The sequence below is a fragment of the Scardinius erythrophthalmus genome (genome assembly GCF_964197995.2).
Source record: "Scardinius erythrophthalmus genome assembly, chromosome: 21".
In the NCBI taxonomy this organism is placed as follows: domain Eukaryota; kingdom Metazoa; phylum Chordata; class Actinopteri; order Cypriniformes; family Leuciscidae; genus Scardinius; species Scardinius erythrophthalmus.
In genome coordinates this window covers 24,965,312-24,988,286 of record NC_138241.1, presented here as the reverse complement: position 1 = coordinate 24,988,286, position 22,975 = coordinate 24,965,312, and the positions used below count along the sequence as shown (strand labels likewise).

The 22,975-nt window shown below is 36.2% G+C and overlaps 1 protein-coding gene across 7 annotated transcripts in view; it reads left to right on the top strand.

Annotated features, from left to right (window-relative positions):
* The first annotated feature begins 356 nt into the window (after positions 1 to 356).
* ldb3a (LIM domain binding 3a) overlaps positions 357 to 22,975 on the top strand; it is a 46,954-nt gene continuing 24,335 nt past the window's right edge. For 3 of the 7 annotated variants that reach the window (XM_081350444.1, XM_081350445.1, XM_081350439.1), the window contains exons 1-3: positions 2,869 to 2,999; positions 3,124 to 3,317; positions 20,122 to 20,273. In XM_081350444.1, coding sequence (XP_081206570.1) covers positions 3,222 to 3,317; positions 20,122 to 20,273 — 248 coding nt within the window. In that variant the 5' untranslated portion in view covers positions 2,869 to 2,999; positions 3,124 to 3,221. Of the gene's footprint in view, positions 478 to 1,732; positions 1,852 to 2,816; positions 3,000 to 3,123; positions 3,318 to 20,121; positions 20,274 to 22,975 lie in introns of those variants that run through there. The other 4 variants (XM_081350441.1, XM_081350443.1, XM_081350440.1 and 1 more) reach the window with 4 other exon arrangements.

Sequence of the window (22,975 nt, the reverse complement as noted above, 5' to 3'; positions counted from 1 at the left end):
CCACTGTCTCTTTAATAATTCTTCTCTAATGAAAATCCCTCGCCCTCCGCCTCCCCGTCCCGTGGGATAAATTACGAACCCTACTATTAAAAAGACATAGCTCATTAATATTTATTAGATCATGCTGGCGTTGCTTGGTAACCCCACTAAAACGTCAGTCACCGAAGCTAATTAATATTCACGTGCCAAAATGCTCACCATATGATGATTCGTTAATTCGACAGGTGATTAGCTCCGGGTCTGCATTTCAGCGAATCAGGTTGACCTACTGGGGGAACGCCACATTCCTTAATTAATATTCATGAGCTAAGCCTTCAGCATAGTATGATTGGTCATTTTGCGTCCGCTGTGCTTACGTACAACACCGGGGGTTCCAGGGATCAGGCATGAGTGACAGAGCTCTCCTCTGGGGGATGCGGAGCGACTCAAAACTGCAAGGCTCGCGGCTGACAATACAAGCAACTTTTAGAATGCAATGTAGGTTGAACCAAAACTTGGAAAAAAGTTGTTTGTTTTTAATTATTTGTTGAATGGAAATGGAGGCTTCACACTGTACTACTCGAGGCGCTTAGTGGCTGCAGTCGCGTGACAGCATTTCTTCTGTAGGCTTCATGCCTCTGCTCTCAGTTAGGGCTTCATGAGTTTTCCCAAACCTACCGATGTATTACTATAAATATAACGTGAGTCTAAATATATACTATTCTAGCCAGTGGCGTGTTGATATTGTTTTGAATTTGTTGAATCTGGCATTGGCTAATGGTATCTATCTGGTCAAAAATCCAATGATATCCTAAATATTTGTTTATTGACGTTAGTACTATAGGTTAGCCTACTATTTTGTGTAGTGTGGCATATCTTCAGGTGTAAACGTTTTTTTCTTTTCTTTTTTTCTTTTATTTAAAGGGCAATATTTTCCTGGGAAACCTTAGCAAACATTAAGTATTTAGAATAGAAACTATTTTCAAGCAATTGATACAGACACTTAAATAGACATGAGGGACATTACATAAATACTGTTTATGCTGGCATTAATCATAAATCAATTAGTACAATATCCAGTTGCATTTTTGTTTGGATTTATGCTGGTTGTGCAGATCATGTACAGTACAAATGGAACCCAACTGATAAACTGGGCTATATTAAAATTTCTTATGAGCAAAAAAATTATATGTGATACTTACATAATTTATCTGTGTGTATATCTACATTTATAGATTGGTAGACTGACAGACAGATAAGAAAGAAAGATACACAGACAGATAGACAGACAGGCTAAAGCTCTTTGAAAGTTTTGTGTCTGAGGAGTGAAGACTTTCTACAGTCACACATTTTATGTAATTTTGGCCTATTATGGGAAAACCATAGATCGAGTAAGATTGAATCAGAAAAGCAAACTGAATCAGAAAAGTCATAGTATTGTCTTTGTCAAGACATCATAATGACAAGCACTGTATCAAAGTAATCAATTGTCACACACTGTCCAGGGTTTGCATGCTTGTTCTCTGCCTATGAAGGCCTGATTGTTGAACATTCATGTACAGTATTACTTCAAATTCTTCCATTGACAAAGAGGGCTAAACTTAGCTGCTAACTAGAGGTCTCCCAAATTAGGCAGGGCGAACAGGCAGGTCCTCAGTGGTTATCTTCTCTCTGATGTCTCAGTGTGGACCTTGTGATGGCAGGAGAGAGTGCCGGTGCACGAGAGTTCCTCTTATCTCGGTTCTCTGAGGGCAATAAGAGCATATCAGGCGTTTCTCACTGCCACTTGTTCTTTGTCTAAAGCTGCTCATTAAAAAAACCTCCAGATGCCTCTGGAAGTTTGGGATAACATTATCTCAGATGCCATTCAAGGTTTGTGTTTGCAATAAAGAAATAAATAATAAGAGAATATTACCTCCTATATTAATAATTAATAATGTCAAGATATTAATGAAGTTAAAACTCTGGGTTCGGTAAGATTTTTTAATGTCTTTGAAAGGAGTCTCTTATGCTTACCAAGGCTGCATTTATATGAATATAAAACCAGTAAATATATTACTGTATCAGTAATATATTGTGAAATAGTTTTACAATTCCAAATAATAATTTTCTGTTTTAATATACAGTATATATATATATATATATATTTAAAATGTAATTTATTCCTGTAATGGCAAAGCTGAATTTTCAGCAGCCACTCCAGTCTTCACTGTCACATGATCCTTTAGAAATCATTCTAATATGCTGATTTGGTACTCAAAAAAACATTTCTTATTATTATCAATGTTGAATCAATGTTAAGCGCTGCTTAATATTTTTATTAAAACTGTGATGCATTATTTTTTCCAATATTCTTTGATATTAAAGTTCAAAACAACAGCATGTATTTGAAATAGAAACATTTTACATTAACATTATAAATGTTTATACTTTCACTTTGAAAGAAATTGAATCAATTTTAGATTAATAAAGAATATTCATTTCTTTAAAGAATTCTAAACAGTTGTGATAAAATTAATAGACACTTAATTTAAACAGGTGACAATTCAATCCAAGAATGCATTGTGAATGCATGATATAAGCTTGTTTGTGTCCATAGGGGAAGCCAATTAACTCTAACCTTTTGCTAACCCTTTTTCAGAATCAGCCAGGTTGCACTTGGACTCTTTACCAAAAACACATGATTATGAATTCAGTTTTCATATAATCACTATCCCAGGTCCCTGTGCATGATCCAGATGAGGCACCCTAGAAGAAAGGAGTCTAGAAAAATCTTTTAGCCTAAGAGGGGACTATATTAGCCCTGTGAATCATTGGAGGCCTGGCATTCTGGGTGTCCCCTTACATGCCATATAAGTACCCTTTCCTCCCCCCTCCCCCCAATGCCATAGTGCTATCGGTGTCGGCAGAGGGGCAGCTATTCTTAGGGTGTCTGTCCAGCTCATCCGAGTAGGCAAGAATCCTCTTCCTCTGGCTCATAGCTGTTCTCTGTTGCTTCAGTTAGTTTGCAGTGTATTCGGGTGGGCCTGAATTAATTGTTTTACGCTGTTACTTTGACCCTTTTGGCCTGCAGTTTTTTGACGTTTTTTTGGAGAGGTGTGAGTGTTACCTTCCTTTTACACTTTTTTCTTCTTCTTCTTTCAGAGGCTGTTTGGCACGTGCCCCGCCCCCTCCCAAATCCATTTTCCCCATCCGTTTGGAGAAATTTTGTTGCTTAAACAATACACAGGCTTTTTTGAACAATGACTTCTTACAACGTGTCACTCGCTGGACCTTCGCCTTGGGGCTTCCGTTTGCAAGGAGGCAAGGACTTCAACATGCCCCTCACCGTTTCTAGGGTAAGACCCCAAAATCCTGGCCAAAAAGACAGCAATTTATTAGTTCAGCACGGTTTACTCAAATCTGAATCTGTATCAATGAGTCTAATAGATTTTATTGATGTTTTCACAAGTACAGTATTGTCTGAATGAGAGCTTTAAGCATTTCACTCCAATATGAATTCAGTTTAATTCCATGTCAGTTTAGACATTCCAAACCCAATTCACTCTCTTGTTATAAGATTTAAAATATGATCCATCATAATATTCATATATTTACTACAATATGAATTGATGATTTTGTAGCTCCTTTGTTCATTCATTGTTATCTTGGTACTTGATCTTGTGCTGATCCAAAATGGTTTGTTATGTTGGTTATAGCTATTATTCATCATATAATGATAATGAATATGCTTCTTCTATATTATATTATATGATTCTACTTGATTTGGAAACTTGCATAGGGCATGTCTGCTTGGTGCTATAAAGAAGTGATTGGTGTCTTGGTGTGAAGTTTGTCTTTTGGTGCGATTTGATATTGTGAACTGCTTTTCATTAATGATTTTATATTCTTTCTGCAATGCTGCTTTATTGGGGAACCTCATAAGACCACCATGTAAATCCATATTTACAGTGTAGATGTACAGTATTGATTGTAGTGTGTGCATTCAGTTCATTACACTCAAATCGATTTATCCTCGTTCTGCTGTTATTCTTGCGTGTAACATGAAGCCTGGTGACTAATGCTTTTCTTAAACATCTAGTTTTGTGAAATTGTACAAGGAATTCAGCATGAATGAGTTCAAAAGGGTGTTTTAAGGGCTTTATTTTGGGAGTGGTGTGAGAAAGGAAGGTCAAATATCACAGAAGGGCGAGATGTCATCATATTACTGTAACAATTATATCTCTGCAAAAGTGAAATTAGTAGACCTAGTAGAAACATTCTACTCGCTGAAAGGATAACGACAGCCCAGAGAACATTTGACCTGCGTTTGACCATGAATTTATCGGTTATCTGTGTGATTTGTGTGAACATATGCACCTTCCTATTCTCAGATGTCTAGTGAGGACAGATTCACTGGCCCAGTATGTTGCTGGCATTTGAGGGTCTTGAAAAAATAGATCCTCTTGTGTAAAAAATGTCAGACAGTGATTTGAGCGGTCAAACGGTGGCAATACACGCCACAGAGAGATGATGCACTGCCATTTTGTCACCTCTGCCAACATAGCCTGCTGTCAGGAAGAATGTCTGTTTGGTACACTATCCTAGCTGGCCCACCGAATTAGTCATGTCACAGTGACGTAAACACCCTTGACAATATCCTAATGCACATTGGAATCTTCTGACGTTTTTCTAGGCCTTTTATTTGCAGAATTTGACAGCTATTTGGCCTCACTGTACTAGTTTCTAAGAATATCTAAATCAAGAGGTGTGTGGCAGGTCTGTTTGTCTTCCCTACAAAGACCAGTAGCGCAGGGCCTAGTCAGTGACTGTAGAGTGACAGGTGGGACCTAATACTTACTTTTGTTCAGGCTGTCGGGTGGCTCAACAGGGGGGCTTTTCTATAAAAGCAACACACAGGTGTGGCGGCCTGCTGTAAAGGAGGCAAGACGTGCTCGGTTATTCTGTATTTGAATCAAGACGTAGATCTGCTGTGAGTATCACATTAGTAGGTCTGAGGAGGATTCGTGTAACTTAAGAGGATGAATGTTATTCGCCAGCCCACAGGAGACAGACAGCCTGGTTGCTATTTACTGATCAGCCAGTGAGAATTCCAGTTCAGTCCCAGAGACTTTGCTCTGAATGTTAACACATGCGATACTGTATTTGACCTGTTCTGGGCTGTTGAGACTGAGAGTGCGGAATAATTAGATATATATGTTTTTTTAAATAATATAAAATATGGGTGATGCATTAAATGATCAACAGCATGTAAATATTTAGCAGCACAACTGTTTTCAATATTGATAATAGTGATTATAATGTATTTCTCGTGTACAATATTAGAGGTCGACCGATTCATCGGTTTTGCCGATTAATCGGCACCGATAGTTGATTGGTGGAACTATCGTTATCGGCAAAAATACATACCGATAGTTTTTCCTGGTTGCGTCCGCTGCTGGAGCAGCTGAGAAACGCGCGCTGTCATTCATTACACAGTAAGGGAGAGCTGAGAAGGCTCTGCTGGCATCATGCAGTACAAGAGCGGCCTCTAGAGGTGTAATAAAAACTATCGCTGATGCCTCGTGTTGTTTATGGCGTCATTTTTTAGTCAAATGTCATGAGCGTGTAAGACATGCTCACGAGCACATTATGTTATTTCACGCGCGCAAAAATGAACCTTCAGCTGGCATGATAAAAGTACTCGCGCACAAATTCAACAACCGAGAGGTGTACAGGTAGCTGCGAGCGAGCGCCTGGCATACTCTCATGCTTGTACAGTGGAATCCTGCTCGCGCGCAGTGGATTTCTGCTCGCGGAGTGCTGTTTTGCTCGCGCAGTGGATTTCTGCTCGCTCAGCTGATTTCTGCTCGCTCGAGTCTACATGACTTTTGACAATTTGGGGGCGGAAACCAAGGAGGGCACTGACCCTCTTATGATTGGTCACTTTCATCATGGAAAATCTTGGGAAATCCTAACCCCGCCCACCTTCAGACGCAGCGCGAGTCACTCAGCTCGCTCTGCTACTCCGGCTATCTCTGTATATTTTAGACAACGAAATATGTGATAAAACACCTTACTAACTATTTTCGTTTTCATTTAAAGAAATCTTAAACATGATAGCCACACAAATGTGGTTCATGCAACGCGTTGATTATATTCACTGCACATAACGTTTGCCTATTAAAAACAAAACAAAATATAAAACACAAACCTGCCTCTTTTCGTTTTAAATATAATATAAAAACATTAAACATTTTAATATGGTCCAGGCAATATGTGCATTTGTACTAAACAACAGATTTTGCAGTAAACAACATTACAGTTTTTAAATTTTTAAATACAATTATTACAATTTAAAATGACAAAACTCAACCCAGTCTCTTTTTGTTAAATTTCAGTTTGATCAATATTAGCCATGATAAAAGTATAAGTAAAAGGTATAAGAAGCTATAAGCTACAAATAAAGCAAACAATTCAGTCAAACATACAAAGTCAGCGCTCTTGTCTAACCATACAACGATGACCGGGCGCTCGGCGCTCATGTACGCCGCCTGGAACAGCCTTTCCTCGGTTATAGTCTTTCTGACGTTCGCCGCTTTCGCTGGGGTCTCTGTAGTGGTTAAACATGAGATATAATTCGTCTTGTGTATATCTAACGGGCGATTTTTGGTCTCGTGAATCTATAATTTATTCCCTGGCCATTGTGGCCAATCGTTTTGGCTGAGGGGAAGTTTCATAACTTTATAAGCTATTTAACATTACCGTTGTATGGTTTTACTAGAGCGCTGACTTTGTGTGTTTGACTGAATTGTTTGCTTTATTTGTATAGCTTCTTATACCTTTTACTTATACTTTTATCATGGCTAATATTGATAAAAACTGAAATTTAACAAAAAGAGACTGGGTTGAGTTTTGTCATTTTAAATTGTAATAATTGTATTTAAAAATTTAAAAACTGTAATGTTGTTTACTGCAAAATCTGTTGTTTAGTACAAATGCACATATTGCCTGGACCATATTAAAATGTTTAATGTTTTTATATTATATTTAAAACGAAAAGAGGCAGGTTTGTGTTTTATATTTAGTTTTGTTTTTAATAGGCAAACGTTATGTGCAGTGAATATAATCAATACGCGTTGCATGAACCACATTTGTGTGGCTATCATGTTTAAGATTTCTTTAAATGAAAACGAAAATAGTTAGTAAGGTGTTTTATCACATATTTCGTTGTCTAAAATATACAGAGATAGCCGGAGTAGCAGAGCGAGCTGAGTGACTCGCGCTGCGTCTGAAGGTGGGCGGGGTTAGGATTTCCCAAGATTTTCCATGATGAAAGTGACCAATCATAAGAGGGTCAGTGCCCTCCTTGGTTTCCGCCCCCAAATTGTCAAAAGTCATGTAGACTCGAGCGAGCAGAAATCAGCTGAGCGAGCAGAAATCCACTGCGCGAGCAAAACAGCACTCCGCGAGCAGAAGCCCGCTGCGCGCGAGCAGGATTCCACTGTACAAGCATGAGAGTATGCCAGGCGCTCGCTCGCAGCTACCTGTACACCTCTCGGTTGTTGAATTTGTGCGCGAGTACTTTTATCATGCCAGCTGAAGGTTCATTTTTGCGCGCGTGAAATAACATAATGTGCTCGTGAGCATGTCTTACACGCTCATGACATTTGACTAAAAAATGACGCCATAGTTGTTTATTTCGACACGTGATTCTGCGTGCTGCACTGCACTGAGAGCACACGCTGCGTGGAGAGCTCTGACATCAGACGCGCGTTTAAAGCACCGAGAGCTAAAAGGTAGCCTATGTATACAGTACATTTTGTCATATTATTATAAAGTGATTCATTTGTTGACTAAATGCTGCATTAGTAGAGAAAGAACAGCACAACAGTATGTTTGTTTGCCTTCAAGGCTGAGAGGACGCTAACATTAGTAGTAGCCTACCTCAAGCGGTTAAAACACTGACAAAAATAAACGTAAGTCCGACCCGAATGTTTAATGTCCCAATTGTTACCTCTATTTGCATTAGTTTATATCCAGCTGGTCACTTTTATGCATTGAATATGCAGAGAAGTTGCATATTTAAAGCTAGAGGCGTAAGATATCAAACTGATATGTTCATACAGCCGAAAGAAACATATAAACAAATCAGAAAAGCATTCGATTTCAGTTATTTTTTCATCATCACTTTAATACATATTTTGTTATTTTGATTAGATAATCATCAAGTGTTTATAAAATACAAGCAAAAGTGTGAGACTATACATTTAATATGTATGTCATTTCAGTGCTCTTGTAGATATTTAAGCATGACTGTTTGGGTTTATATGAAATTATAACACTTACAATAAAATTCCATATGTAGCCTAACATTAACTAAGGTTAATAACGTCTGTATAAGGATTGTTCATTATTTGTTAATTAACATGTACTAATACATTTTTAAATTAAGGTTTTTAGTAGTACCTCAAGCGGTTAAAACACTGACAAAAATGTATTTGTTATCCATAGTTAATGCACTATCAAACTAACATGAATGATCAAGGTGCAATTGTATTGCTCAAATATTATACTGATCAAATTTTTTTACTTTTTTATTCATTAAGTTGGCTTGAAAAAGAACAGTTAAACAGTTACATTTTGAATGTAACTGGTTTTATTTGTTATTTAGAGTATTACTTTTTGTTTCAGTTTGAATGAATGTCTTTTATTGACTTCAATATTTATTCATATTATATATTTATTTCATTTAGCATGTTTTCATGGTTCAATACAGTTTTATTAGGTTTATAATAAAGTTCAGCACTGTTTTACTTGGAGTGCTATGTTTGTTTTTATCCAGTATCAATTTTAAAAACTATCGGTTGATTAATCGGTTATCGGCAAGTATGGCCCAACCTAGCTATCGTTATCGGTAAAATCCACTATCGGTCGACCTCTATACAATATTATAATGATTCACGTGACACTGCATTTTAGGAGGGAAGGCACTCAAGTAAAAAAAAAAGGCACCCCTCTTATAATTATTTATTATTAAAAAGTAAAGTTACATATTGTTGATCATCTTTTACACACTATAGGGCTGTTGTTATACCAATTAAATGAAATCAGTATCATTATCATTTAAAATCATTATCATTTAAATACCATTTATCTAAATGGGGGTGGCAAGTTGTGATAAGTGAATCATAGAATTATTCATTCAACCGATTCGTTCAAACTGGCTAATTCATTCATGTCCACTGACTTTATGAATGGGTCATTGAATCATTGACTCACCTGATTGTGAGTCTATGAAAACTATATTGTGTTATCACAAAATACAAGAACTCATACAAGGACAATTCATATATTGAAAGTTTGGCTGCATTTTTGGTGGCATTTCCGAACTTGCATGACGTTATTTTGCGTCAACAGCAGACTAGCTTGTTTGTTATGAAGCCTAATGGAGGGCTATTGCCTAAGTTAGGCTGGCTGTATCGAGATGTTTTAATAGTGGTATAATTTCACAGCGAAGACAAACAGTGCCGAAATTTAGCGCAGACACGATCGTCTGGCTGTCACCAGGTCTGTGAGACGTGGATGCTGCCTGTCTGCTCTGCAGAGCGCTGTGATGGCTGTGTCATGGGATATCGGAGAGTGGGAGGGGCTTGTTTGGTCTCACATAATTATTAAGAATAAGTTTAAAGCTTAAGGTAAGATGATATATGATTTTATGCAGATCCCACTTTTTTTTTTTATTTTGTTTATTTAAAACTATACTTCTATTTTGAAATCAGTCAGTATTCCAGACTGATGAGAAGTATTGTCTTGTTGGTTTTGTTTACATACTTAATTTGACAGTGTTTTGAAGTGTAGGAACTTTCAATGTTATTATGCATAACAGACGATATACAATTTACATTTTAACGTTCTTGGGCTAATATACTGGTCCTTCTGAATTGGGTGAAATGTTGGCAGATGCTCCTGTTTATGTGCTCTCATTCAGCGCTAGGTGCTGAAATGAGGATTTCTTTTGGCTGAGAGCAGCTCAGACTGTAACAGATGGCACACAGAAAGCATGAACTTGCAATTCAGTTCAAACTGAAAGCAGCAGATGAGGGATATAAATACCTCTGGGTGGTTTGGATGAAAAGAAACTGCTAAGGAAAATAATACTTTTATCATAGTTATTAAGCAACAGGGTCCTACTTTATTCTAAGTGTCTATGTACTATGTATGATACAATGCACTTTTTGTGTACATACATACATGTTTTTATGTTGTACTTATTCGGGTATTTAAAAATAACTGAATGTTATTAATTTCTGTAATCATATATGTATAATTACTCACCAAACCTGTCCCTAACCTTACACTGTACAAATTATTGTAGCAATTAGTTGACACAACTTAAAATTTAGCGGGGTTTTTTCTTCATATAGCTCAAATATCCAAATTGTATTGACTTTTATTATCCCCGTGGGATTTTTTTTTTCTTTCAGTGAGTTTCAACATGCGTTCACTATGGAAGCTTGTTTCCGCCACAAAAAAACCCCCAAAAAACATAATTGCGACTTTTTATCTCACAATTGCGAGTTTACATCTCGCAATTCTGACTTTATTTCTCAGAATTGCGAGATATAAAGTCAGAATTGCGTGAAATAAAGTCGCAATTGCGTGTTTTAAAGTCAGAATTGCGAGATATAAAGTCAGAATTGCGTGAAATAAAGTCACAATTGCGTGTTATAAAGTCAGAATTCTGACTTTTTTTCTCGCAATTGCGACTTTATATCACGCAATTCTGACTTTATATCTCAGAATTCTGACTTTATATCATGCAATTGGGAGATATAAAGTCAGAATTGCATGATATAAAGTCGCAATTGCGTGTTATAAAGTCAGAATTGTGAGATATAAACTATTCTAAGGTAAAAAAAAAAAAAAAGTCCGTCTTTTTCCCCCCCTTAGAATTGGACTTTATATCTCACAATTCTGAGAAAAGATGTCAGAATTGCGAGATATAAACTCGCAATTATGTGTTATAAAGTCAGAATTGCGTGATATAAAGTCAGAATTCTGACTTTATAAGACGCAATTGCGACTTTATATCTCGCAATTCTGACTTTATATCTCAGAATTCTGACTTTATATCTCGCAATTCTGAGAAATAAAGTCAGAATTGCGAGATGTAAACTTGCAATTGTGAGATAAAAAGTCGCAATTATTTTTTAAAATGTTTTATTCAGTGGCGGAAACAAGCTTCCATAGTTCACACATAAAAAATGTACACAAATGGAAAAATCACATTCATCACCAATAAAATTCACCCACACTCATTTCTGAGACCTGCTCAGATTTAGGCTACTCTGCACAAAAAAAAAAAAAAAGACTAAACTTTTAAGGCAGCACAAACACGTTTTTGAGTTGAATTTGACACTTGTTAGTTATTCTAATGTTGAATTTTAAATTGTGATAACTAATTGCAGCAGTGTTTTTATATTCCACCCCAATAGCAGCAAACATTTTGCAATACATGAACAGAAAAAGTACATTGTACCCAACAATTTAAGGACACCTGTATAAAGTGTGACCAGTGACATTGGCAAATGGCAGAAATGGCTTTGGAAGTTATAAAAGGTCAACTGTTTAAATGATCCAAAAATTTGTAAACTTAAGTCACTAGATGCATTAAAACAATACCGGTTGAGAGGTTTTTAATAAAAAAAAAATGTAGCTATAAAATATGGATTATAATCAAAGCTTGTTTTAGCCATTGTAGCATCTACAATATAGCACATCTTATGACCTATTGAATTGTGTAAGGAAAGGAATGGAGGGAGGTTGGGACTGCGAGTATAAAAGAGGAAAGTTATGGGGTTACCCAGCACTTAATTACCTTATGCTTATACTAATGTTCTGTGACATTTCATTTGACACTGTGGTGTCATTAGAAACATATTTGCCTCTGAAATGAAGTTGCATTTAAATGTCAACATTGATGCACTGTTTAGGATCTGCCAAAGTGCTTTGAGAATGTCTCATCCGGTGAAGGGCACTTGCAGTAGCCTTTTAATAAACACAGCATATTATTAACATATTATTAAAGCTCTCCTGGTGTCCCTTAGAGCACCAACTGGTGGAATAGTGTTTCACCTTTGTGAAGTGGTGTTTGGGTGTTCAGATATGGAAGTTTTAAATTAAGGTTCACTCCCATTCACATGGTATTCACTGAGCATCCAGTTAAAGCTTGTGAAGATTGAGTTTTATGGTTGGCCTGAATTTGATATGCATTAACACTACGGGTGTGTGTTGGAATAATGACACACATGTAGCTGTCTCTTCACTTGGACGGCATTCAAAGTTTATTTTTTTTATTTTTTTAGTTCTAGAAATAGCACAACACCCCTGATGAGAGTGTTCCCAACAGTGTTTATTTTCATTGTGGCTTTCCAATGCTGGACTGCTTATATGACATCTCTCCACACGCCTCTAATAAGCTGAGGGAAATTGTACATTCCAGTCAGTCTTCAAGAAAATTTATGCTGGCAGATGAACACAAATCTACTTCATTTTTCAAAGCTGATTATTGCATTCTCTGTTCCCATGAGCTAGATTACATAAAAAGGGGCTATATTAGTCATGTGTAATATATATTTAACTGTATTTATAAATTGTTTTAAAATATGTATTTTCACTGGTTCCACTACAAAAATGTATATTTATTTTAGCAACATATACCTTTCGAAAGTTCGATATTTTTCTTGAAATTATTACTTTTATGCTGCAAGGTGTCGCAGTTTAAGGAGTCCAAAGATAAGTCCAAGTTCCAATCCAAAGGTATTTGAGAAAAGAACACAGTGTAACAGCGTGTCCACAAACAAACAATAGCCGACAATGAACTGAGGAAACACAGGAACTTAAGTATTCAATGATAATGAACTAAAAGATGCTCAAATGAAATGCCATGATGACTGATTAGAGCAGGAAACATTAACAAAGACAACAGGAAATAATGAAAGTGAACTAAAAGTCCATGAAAATGAAACTAAACGAACAAATGACTAAATATGTGAAGGACACATTAAATATAAAAGATTATATTTCAAATAAATGAACTTTCTATTTATCACAGTATCCTGAAAATAGTTTTTATCACGCTTTCCACCAAAGTATTAAACAGCATATCATTGATAATAAGAAGAAATGTTTTTTGAGCTGCAAATCAGCATATCAGAATGCTTTCTGAAGGATCATGTTACATTGAGGACTAGATTAATGATGCTGAAAATTCAGCTTTGTCATCACATGAAGAAATACCATTTTGAAAAATTAAAAAAAAAACAGTTATTTAAATATTTCAAAATATTTATGCTTACTGTATTTTTGATTAAATAAATGCAGCCTTGGTGAGCATTAAGAGACTACTTTCAAAAACATTTAAAAAACTAACAGATTTAATTTTAATTTTTTCATTTAATGTTTTCTTAACAAAAATATACTAGAAATAATGTAGGTTTTTAATTTTCAGTAATTGCTGGAAATTATACCCCTGTTATGAAGCTATGAATTAATTATATTTGTTGGAACAAGTGGATGTGGTGCAAAACATTCTGATTTGTTTGACTGCAACAATGTTTTGTTTATTTGATTTCTATTTCTGTGAAATATCCTTGGTTCAAAATCACACTCCACAAAACTGTACATTAAACATCAAATATCTTATTATAAACTGAGGTTGTGTCGCTTCGCACATTCGTTTTGTGTTCATTTTTGACAGACAAATTGCTTGTCGCTGTAAATATCACACCAGGTTAGGACTTAGTGTCATTCTGTTCTAGTTCACTAGACTAATCTGATGTTGTTTGTACACACGTCATAAAGAATGCGATTAAAAACCCAATGTATTAAGTCAGGAAACAAAAATACTCAAAACGCTCTTCATGAAGTTTGAAAATGAGTCAGTAGGAAGTTATGTGATTCTTAATAGTGGTGTAAATAATGTTAATATATAATAGTCTCTCTCAGATAGTCCCAAACCAGTAGGCAGCAAGTACCCAGTCTTGGTGTGTACCGTGAGAGCCTGAAGCTGGTGCTGCTGACAGGCAGAGCTGTTTTTAGATGGCTTCTGAAGGTCAAGTCAGTCGTGCTGAAGAAGATTGTTACATACCAGCATCCACCAAAACTACATGCTTTCTTCCAGCAATACAGAAATGTGTTTTTTTTTTTTTTTTACCAAAGCTTGTTCTCTGATAACTCATCAGGTTGGCATTGATGTGCTGTGATTGAAATCTTGCTCTTTTTCACATGTGTTTTATTCATTTGCTGTCGGGCAGGTTTATATGAGGCTCTTATATGAGGGGTGCTACAGCAGAGGAGGATCAGGTTGCATTGCATTCATATGGTGTCGGATTCTTTTCGGTCTTGTTAGCATAAATGAGGCCATCTGGTTAAGTACTCAGGATTCAATCATGAGTAAGTATTGCTACTTTAGTCTTATGTAACTGATCAAGTCTTTACCATTTCAGATGTTGACACAACATGACTGTCAATTCAAAATATGACTGGTGTAGATCTTAGTGTGTTCACTTAGAATCTGCAGAGAACAAGGATATACTAATTCAAAGCTTGCCTTAAAGGACTGGTTTCATCCTCATACTTTACATACCCGGAAAATTATATATATATATATATATATTATATATTTTTTTTTTTTCCTTCTTCTATGGAACACACAGAAAAGAAACATTTTGAAAGCTGTTACAATGAAGTAATTTAAGCACAGTAATTTGATGTACACCACCATTAAAAAATGTGAGGTCAGTAAGATATAGATAGAATAATAAGAATAATTATATTCTACAATGATGCATTAAATTGATTAAAAGTGACAGTGAAGACATTTATGTTACAAAAGATTTTTATTTGAAATAAATGCTGTTCTTTTAATGCTATTTTATCCATCAAAATGCTATCCATCAAAGAATCCTGATTTTTTTTATCGTGGTTTCCACAAAAATATTAAGCAGCACAACTGTGTTCAACATTGATATTAATAATAAATGTTTCTTGAGCAGCAAATCAGCATATTAGAATGATTTCTGAAGGATCATGTGACACTGAAGACTGGAGTAAAGATGCTGAAAATTCAGCTTTTTAAATTTTGATAAGGAATTGCATTTTAAAACATATTACAGTAGACAACAGTTATTTGATAATGTGTCACAAATGACTGTTTTTGCTTTGGTTACATAAATGCAGCCTTGGTGATCATAAGAGACTTCTTTCAAAAGCATTTTAAAAATCTTACCAACCCCAATGGTTGTTTATGCTGATTCAAATAGGATATTCCCTGAGAAAGAAAAAAAATGGTGGGATTTAATCAGTTATCTTGATTTTATCCATAAGGGGTTGAATAGATCATGCAAAGTGGAAAGATTACAATTATATTTTGCATTGGAATGATGCATAGCAATCATGCACAAGACCAGGAATATTTCTTAAGAAAGTATAGTGGATGTATTTTGATTTCATGTTGACTTATTTTGATGGACAGCCGATCTGTCCATCCAATAAGCCATCAAATTTCTCTCTCTAGATTTCTCTGAGTCCTACTTCCCTCCTGTGTTTCACTTGACCCACAGAACAGCTCCTTTGTGCTGTTGTAAGTGCGCAGGAGATTTGAGCTGACATATCAGCCACTCATTCATCCAGGCATCAATTGGAATGAGCTGAGAATGGGGAGTTAATGCATGTTTTGTGTGCCAGGCCTGGTAATCCACCCCCAGTCTCTCAAAGCCTTTGTTTTTCCATGATCCCTTCCTTTTCCTTCTGCCATTAGTTTTGCTAACCCCAGCACAAAGCAACAGTATCATGCATTCCATAAACATGTAAATCTGAATTAGAAATGTTTTTGCAAAATGTCTTTATCCATGTTTTTTTTTTCTGCCATTAATGTTTTATACGATTTTACCTAATATGCAGCATAATTTAATGAAGCCTTAAAGGGTTAGTTAAAATTCTGTCATCATTTACTCACCTTCATATACTTCCAAACCTCAATGACTTACTTTTTTTTCCATTTAATTTGGAGTACAGGTCAGAAGTCACTTGATGGGGATGCACATGAACACTACCATTACAGTGGCCTTTCTAAAGGTGACAGGACACTCCCCTTCCTAGATGAGGCAATTACACTTGACATTTATAGAGGAAGACAACTCCTAAAACAACCGCAACACTCTAGTGGCTAGCACCCATTTACACAGACACAATTAGAGCAGCTGTCAAGCAGGAAAAAGACTCCAATTGCTACCCAATGTGGGTAGTTAAAAGTACAGAACATTTGTTTTTAAGGAAGGAGGAAGAAGCCTGTCATTTAAAGCTATTTTGGACATATCACAGCCATCTAACTGCAAGCATGTTCATTCCAACCTCGATTTAACCAAAGGTTGGGTGGACATATCAAGATTTTTGTTGTTGTTGCTAAACCTAGTGTGGCTTATTCTTACAGGCCTGTTCCTCAGTACGCAAACAAGACAGACTCCAGTTATTTGTGAATTTGTGCCAGAGTATAAGAGCTCTTCAGTTGAACTTGAGTAGGTTAATTATTTTGAGAAAAAGATTATCAAATACTGTGCCATGCATTCTGCAAGAAGGTCAACTACAATCTGTCATATTTGCTCATGAGCTTTTGTGAAGTGGCTGGATATATAGTCCATCCAGGTGTCAGATTGCACTGATCATGTTGAGCTCATCCACAGTGTAGACGTGACCACAATAGTGGAAACACAGCTGTCACATACCGATACATTTTTAAAGGTATTACACACAGTAGCCACACACTGCAAGGCATTCCTCTAACAATGGCACTGTTTTATGAGACACCGACTGAGTTTCAAACCCAGATTTTTTTTCGATTATTGTGTAAAAATATGCATAATGGATAAACATGATAAAATAAGATAAACTCAGCAAAGAGTACTACACTCTTATTGAGAGTTGAAAGCATAATCAAATTAAAATCAAACCAAAATACTTGATAACTGTCAAACAAACACTCAAGGGGTGCAGTCAAACATTTTGTGTTTGTCTAATAATTATCAGCTTTACGCTAGTAACTAGATATCTTTGATTATTAGTTGATCCCTATGTTATTATGCCTTGTCTTTGATGTACCAGAATGAGGGCCGGTTCACACAGAACGCATTTTGCTGTTAAAAACGTGGGTCAGTAGAATGAGAAAACCGCAAGGTCTAGAGAATTTTTTTTAATTTTTTTTTAAGTTGCATTTCTTGAGCGCTCCGTGTCATGCGCGAGTTGCTGCAAAAGAGTTCAACGGTTAAACATTGAAAAACAAATAGCGCAGTGGAATAAAAAAAACACATTCTGTGTGAACTGAGTCTGTATCAGATGTGCGAATAACAACAACAGCAATAAAGTTTCGGGCCCTGCTGAAAATACCAGCATGAATTCCATGTTGGTCCAGGCTGGTTTATATTGGTTGGAGCTGTCTAGCTGGTGGAGCAGCATAGTCATGCTTTTCTCAAGCATAATGCTAGTGACCAGCAACCAGCATCCTATGCTGGTCCCAGCATGCAAAACATACCTTATACTGGTGACCTGCAGGGGCTGGATTTTTCTGCAGGGGCCACATTTACCATTGCTTGGCGAATTATTATTATTATTTTTTTCTTTATTTTTTTCGGGCGAAATCCAATCAATTCAATAGACATCCATGCGATCAGGAATTTTGCTCGCAGCGGGTTCAAGTTGGTCACATGGATTCACTGCGTTGACCAACAGAAAGCTGATTGATTCGAAAGTGGCTTCAGGTTAGCTGTACATACATTGTTACACAATTGACAATAGTCTATGGATCTTTATTGTGACAGCACCTTAAGAAACAAAAGCATTCATGCCCATTTTGCACACCTCACAGATTGCTAAGCCAAGTGGATTTTGAATGCAACTTCAAAAAATGAATCTCATGAATTTATTATTTAAAAGTACTTGTCTAAACCACTGTGTGAGAAATTACTCATTCACACGGCTAAATTTGTATGGTCATTTTGCCAAACTTGCCGCTCCAAATATTGACTAATTTTAATTACAGACAAAATTTGGCAAGTTAATATGTACCTATATGTTTGACCAATCAAATTAGAGTAGTGGAACTAACTGATATATAATGGGATTTTATAAGTGCCTCTAAGTTTTGTCTCAACAGTATTTTCATTGCATCATACATTGTATCCACATAGTGCATAATCATGTTGTTTCACCTGCTCTACTGCTCCTCTCCATCTGTAAGTCTGATATTCCTTCTGGACCCTTTGCTGGTTTGTCCAAGGTTCAATCTAGGCACCCAGTAATTATTGTGAGACAAATAGCAGACACTGATCTATATCATTTAAAATCATATACTGAACTATGACTGCTGTAGGACTGGTTCATAATGAAATTTCGTGGCACAAATATTTCAGGTAAGATAGCAGAGGTGAGCCATGGAATAAGTTGATTTGATTGCTCTATTATTGTGGCTTAGAGTGAAGCATTTAAATGGAAAGTGCACCCAAAAATCATTTACTTACCCTGATGTCATTCCGAAACTGAATGACTTTCATTCTTCTGTGAAGCACAAAAGAAGATATTTTGAAGAATGTTCTGTTTTGGTTACCATTGACTTTGGACAAAAAACACTGCCAATTATCTGTTGTCAGATAATAACACCAAACTAACTTTCTCAGAATGAGTTTGCATGTGTCCTGATGCTATTTAAGACACTTTTCTTTGTGTATGGCTGGTCTACTTCTCAGGCTATTGAAATAGGCTTTGCAGTCTTGGCACTTTTGAAACCAAATCCTTGGCTCAGATGTGCATGCATTCAGGTTGTTGTTGTTGTTTTTTTATTTAAAATCAAAACAGATGCAAAAATACACTCACACAGAGAGCTCTTCAGTTTTTCCTCAATGGGAGTTTTAGGAATAGTCCCTCAGGGAGCAAAACATAACACAGTGTCAAAAATTCCTCATCTAGCCTGAAGAGATTAGAGAGAAACATGCACACAACTGAAATCAGCTTTATTCATTTTGCATTCACGTCAGCTTTCTGTAAATTAGACAGCTCTGCACAGCCATGCACAGTGATACTTTGGCTAAGAAGATGCTTCTGGCTCAAAACACAGCTGAAACCTCGCCAGATTTACAATAAAAGAAACAGACTCTAAATCTTGATATATGACACAGAGATGAGACAGTGTCACCCATCTGTGCAATCTGTAGGTTTCATGTATCATTATCACAGAATCACAAATGGTCTGGATGAACAGAATTGACCCATTTTCCATTACTAGCATATGCTACCATTGTAGTTCCATTGTAGAAATTAGCTTTTCAGCAATAAAGTGTCCAATAATGAGTGTTTTGTTGTCCTGTGTGAAATTCTCACGAAATGTTGAAAACAGATTTGTGGAAATCATGATACATTTTATTCAGGATTCTTTGATGAATAGAAAGTTCAAAATAACAGTATTTATTCTGAAATTGAAATATTTTGTAACATTCTAAAAGTCTTTACTTTAACCTTTGATCAGTTTAATACATCCTTACTGAATAAAAGTATTAATTTCTTTAAAAGAACCTTACTGACCCCAAACTTTTGAACAGTAGTGTGTATAAATAATTTCTATATAACTATAAGTTCAATAGAAGATACAAAGGTATTAAGAAATCTCACAAAGACTGTCAGAAACATGTGGTAAATGACCCGGACATGTTCTTCATTCACATTATGTTCATACACATTTTCTCAGATTGACTTAGGGTCTGTAGACTAAGAGCAACTTTATTCTGCAGTCACAGTTCTATTTTTAGCAAGAGGAACACATTATCTGTTGTAGCGCTAAGCATGCAGAATGCCAAATGTGTGCTTGAGATCTCTTTGTGTACCCAGCTGTCATGGATTCAGAATATATGTGTGTTTTTATCCTCCACTAATTTTATTGAGAGGGTATAAAGCAAGTATTATTTATTGACCTTTATTCATACATCAACGTACATTATCAATACCATAGGGAGGCAGGCCAATAAAAAAACAAATGACTATCTTGCCCAAGTTTTGTGTTTGCAGAGGTGTTGACCTGTATTTCATTTAAAGGCTTATTTGTTTGTTTTTTTGCAGATTACACCAGGGAGCAAGGCCGCCTCTGGCAACCTGATTCAGGGTGACATCATCGTGGCCATTGATGGGGTCAGCACAGAGGGGATGACACACCTGGAGGCCCAAAACAAGATCAAGTCTGCCAACTTCAATCTGGCCCTCACCATGCAAAGGTACATTGAATTGTTAGTGTTTTGGAGGTGTGTGTGTGTAAGCATACAAATTTGCTTTGATGTACACTACCGTTCAAAAGTTTGAAAAAGTACAGTGAAAACAGTAAGATTATGAAATATATTGCAATTAAAAAATAACTTTTAAATATATTTTAAATTTTAAAATGTATTCCTGTTATAGCAATATAGTCTTCAGTGTCATGATCATTCAGAAACCATTCTAATATGCTGATTTGTTGCTCAAGAAACATTTCTTATTATTATCAATGTTGAAACAGTTATACACTTAATTAAAATTAGGTTTTTACTATCTTTTTGACCAATTTATTGCATTCTTGTTGAATAAAAGTATTTTTTTTCTTAAATCTCACTGATCAAACCGTGAACGGTAGAACATTTGAACTTCTGAATTAAAAAAATGTGTCATTACTTGCTGATGCATTTTTGCGTCATACTACTTGCTATAAAACATCTGAAACCATAAAATGTATAGGGGAATTGTCCAAAGGTTTGAATGATGACACTCAAAGAAGGATGTGGCAGTAATGGAAAATGTAATACTGTGTATGGCATAAGTAACATTTAGAGTTTGGAGAATAGAATAGAACAGAACCGAATAGAATAGAACCGTCCCTGTTGGATAGAATTGTCCATCCTGATTAAAATGACACCAGGACGTTTTGCTCTGGGATAACATCATGATTCCCATTTGAGTTTCGTCTAGGCTTCCATTCTGGTAAAGTTAATAAAATGATCTGCCATGTTTACACTGTGTTCCACACTGATATTTCATCTGTCTTGGCGGCCATAAGCTCATATCAGTATCTTCACTGACAGCATAGTTTTTTCTTATCCACTTGTGCAATTCTGTTGCTACAGCCAAATTATTAATTTAAATAATTATATCGAATGCAGATATTAGCGGGTCTCATTCACTGCAGTGTAATAAAAGCAGGCCTTGACTGTTAAATGTAGTCAATCAATCAAATCACTTTTATGAACCGCAAACAGACTGCAGCTTCAATCTATCACAAACATAGATTGTGTGTGAGCTGAGATTGTGTGTGAGCTCTGATGAGTTGTGTATGTTTTCATCCAGGGAAAGGTTATGTGATTTTATTGCTTTCATGTTTCCTGATAGTCAAAAAGGAAGATATAAAGAGTATGGCACATTCTGACTCACTGGCCTTATCAGATCAGACTACCTGCTGAGTCATCATGTTACATGTTGCCAACATTATTAGACAAGCTTCATATAGCTAAGCTTCCACACATTTCAAAAGCTCTTCAAAACAGACAATGTATTATGCATTCTGTAGCTCTAGCTTTTAGGAGCTTTCTTCACGGCCTCTGGCGAGTGTCCATTGATCCATTTTTCAGCCTGCCCAGCACTGACAAAACATAGCAATAAACAAGGCTACGTTCACTCTGCAATTGATCCAGATCACTTTCTTATTCTAATATGGATCTGATTTTTCAAATCATCATTACACAAAATTGCACCATCACACAATTAGTGTGTCATAGCAGCGGAATATGGTGACAACTGGCCACAAAGCCAATAAAATGTTATGTAAGCTAATGAATCATGACAGCGCTCCGACCATAGCACATTAGCAGCAGACACTTCCGCATATGTTGATAATAAATCATATCATTAGACTGGCACAGCAGCCATTTAAATGTATGTAACAGACTGTATTAAATTTATAATTTGGGAAAAATGTAACTATTATGCAGAATTACAGCAAATTTGCATGGTCTCTAAGTTAGTAAATTTACGGATTGACCAGCAAAATAACTGTTTTCTCAACTAAAGCTTTAGCTTCTTGGTTGATGCTGTCATTCAGGGGTATCCCTTGATTGCTGTTGTTGAAATGCTTTAAAAAGCTTTGGCTTTCTGCAACAAATTAAGCTCTGGTGTAGGTCTTCCTTTGCCGATTAGCTCCAACGTTTCTTTAAAAGTTCATCTTGAAATGGCGTGGATAATAAATTAGCAACGATGTCCTCCTCATTAATGTTGCTTGTGGTTTCCATAGCGGATAGCGCTAGCTAGTCTATCAGCGTTTCTTTTTTTCCGATCGTGTTCCCCACAGAAGGTGGAATGTGTCACAAACTTAGAGGGACCCACTGCTTGGCCCTCTAGAATTTCACAGCTGGACCACCAATCACAGAGCTGAAAGCGTTAGGTGGAAAGATTCCTAATTTTTTACAATAGTTTAGGCCCTCTCTGAAGGCCTAGAGGGCCCTGACAGTTCCTCTCTTGTGTATACAGAATATATACATATGTTGATGCCAAATGTTGTTGTTTCACTTGCTTTGAACATTAGCAAAAGTAACTAAAATGTTAAGGTTCTGATGCTAATGTAAAGATTTGAGGCTGGAAGACTATTTTTAGGTCATTAGGTCTTATTCATGTAACAAAATATGGTATCATATTAAATTATGAAATGTGTTGATGGTGTTATGATGAACATGACAGGCTTTTTATGCGTTACATTGGCTGTTTAGACACATATGAGTATGGGCCACATTTAAAAGTCATGTGAACAGCTTTACAGTATATGTGAACAACATCAAATTTGAGCAAATACAAAATTATATTTGGGTCATAATTGGAGGCCCTTGTGGGTTAAATTGATCAACTAATCAACAGTGTGGCTTGAAAGATATCTTCTGGGCATGTTGTACAAATATCAATA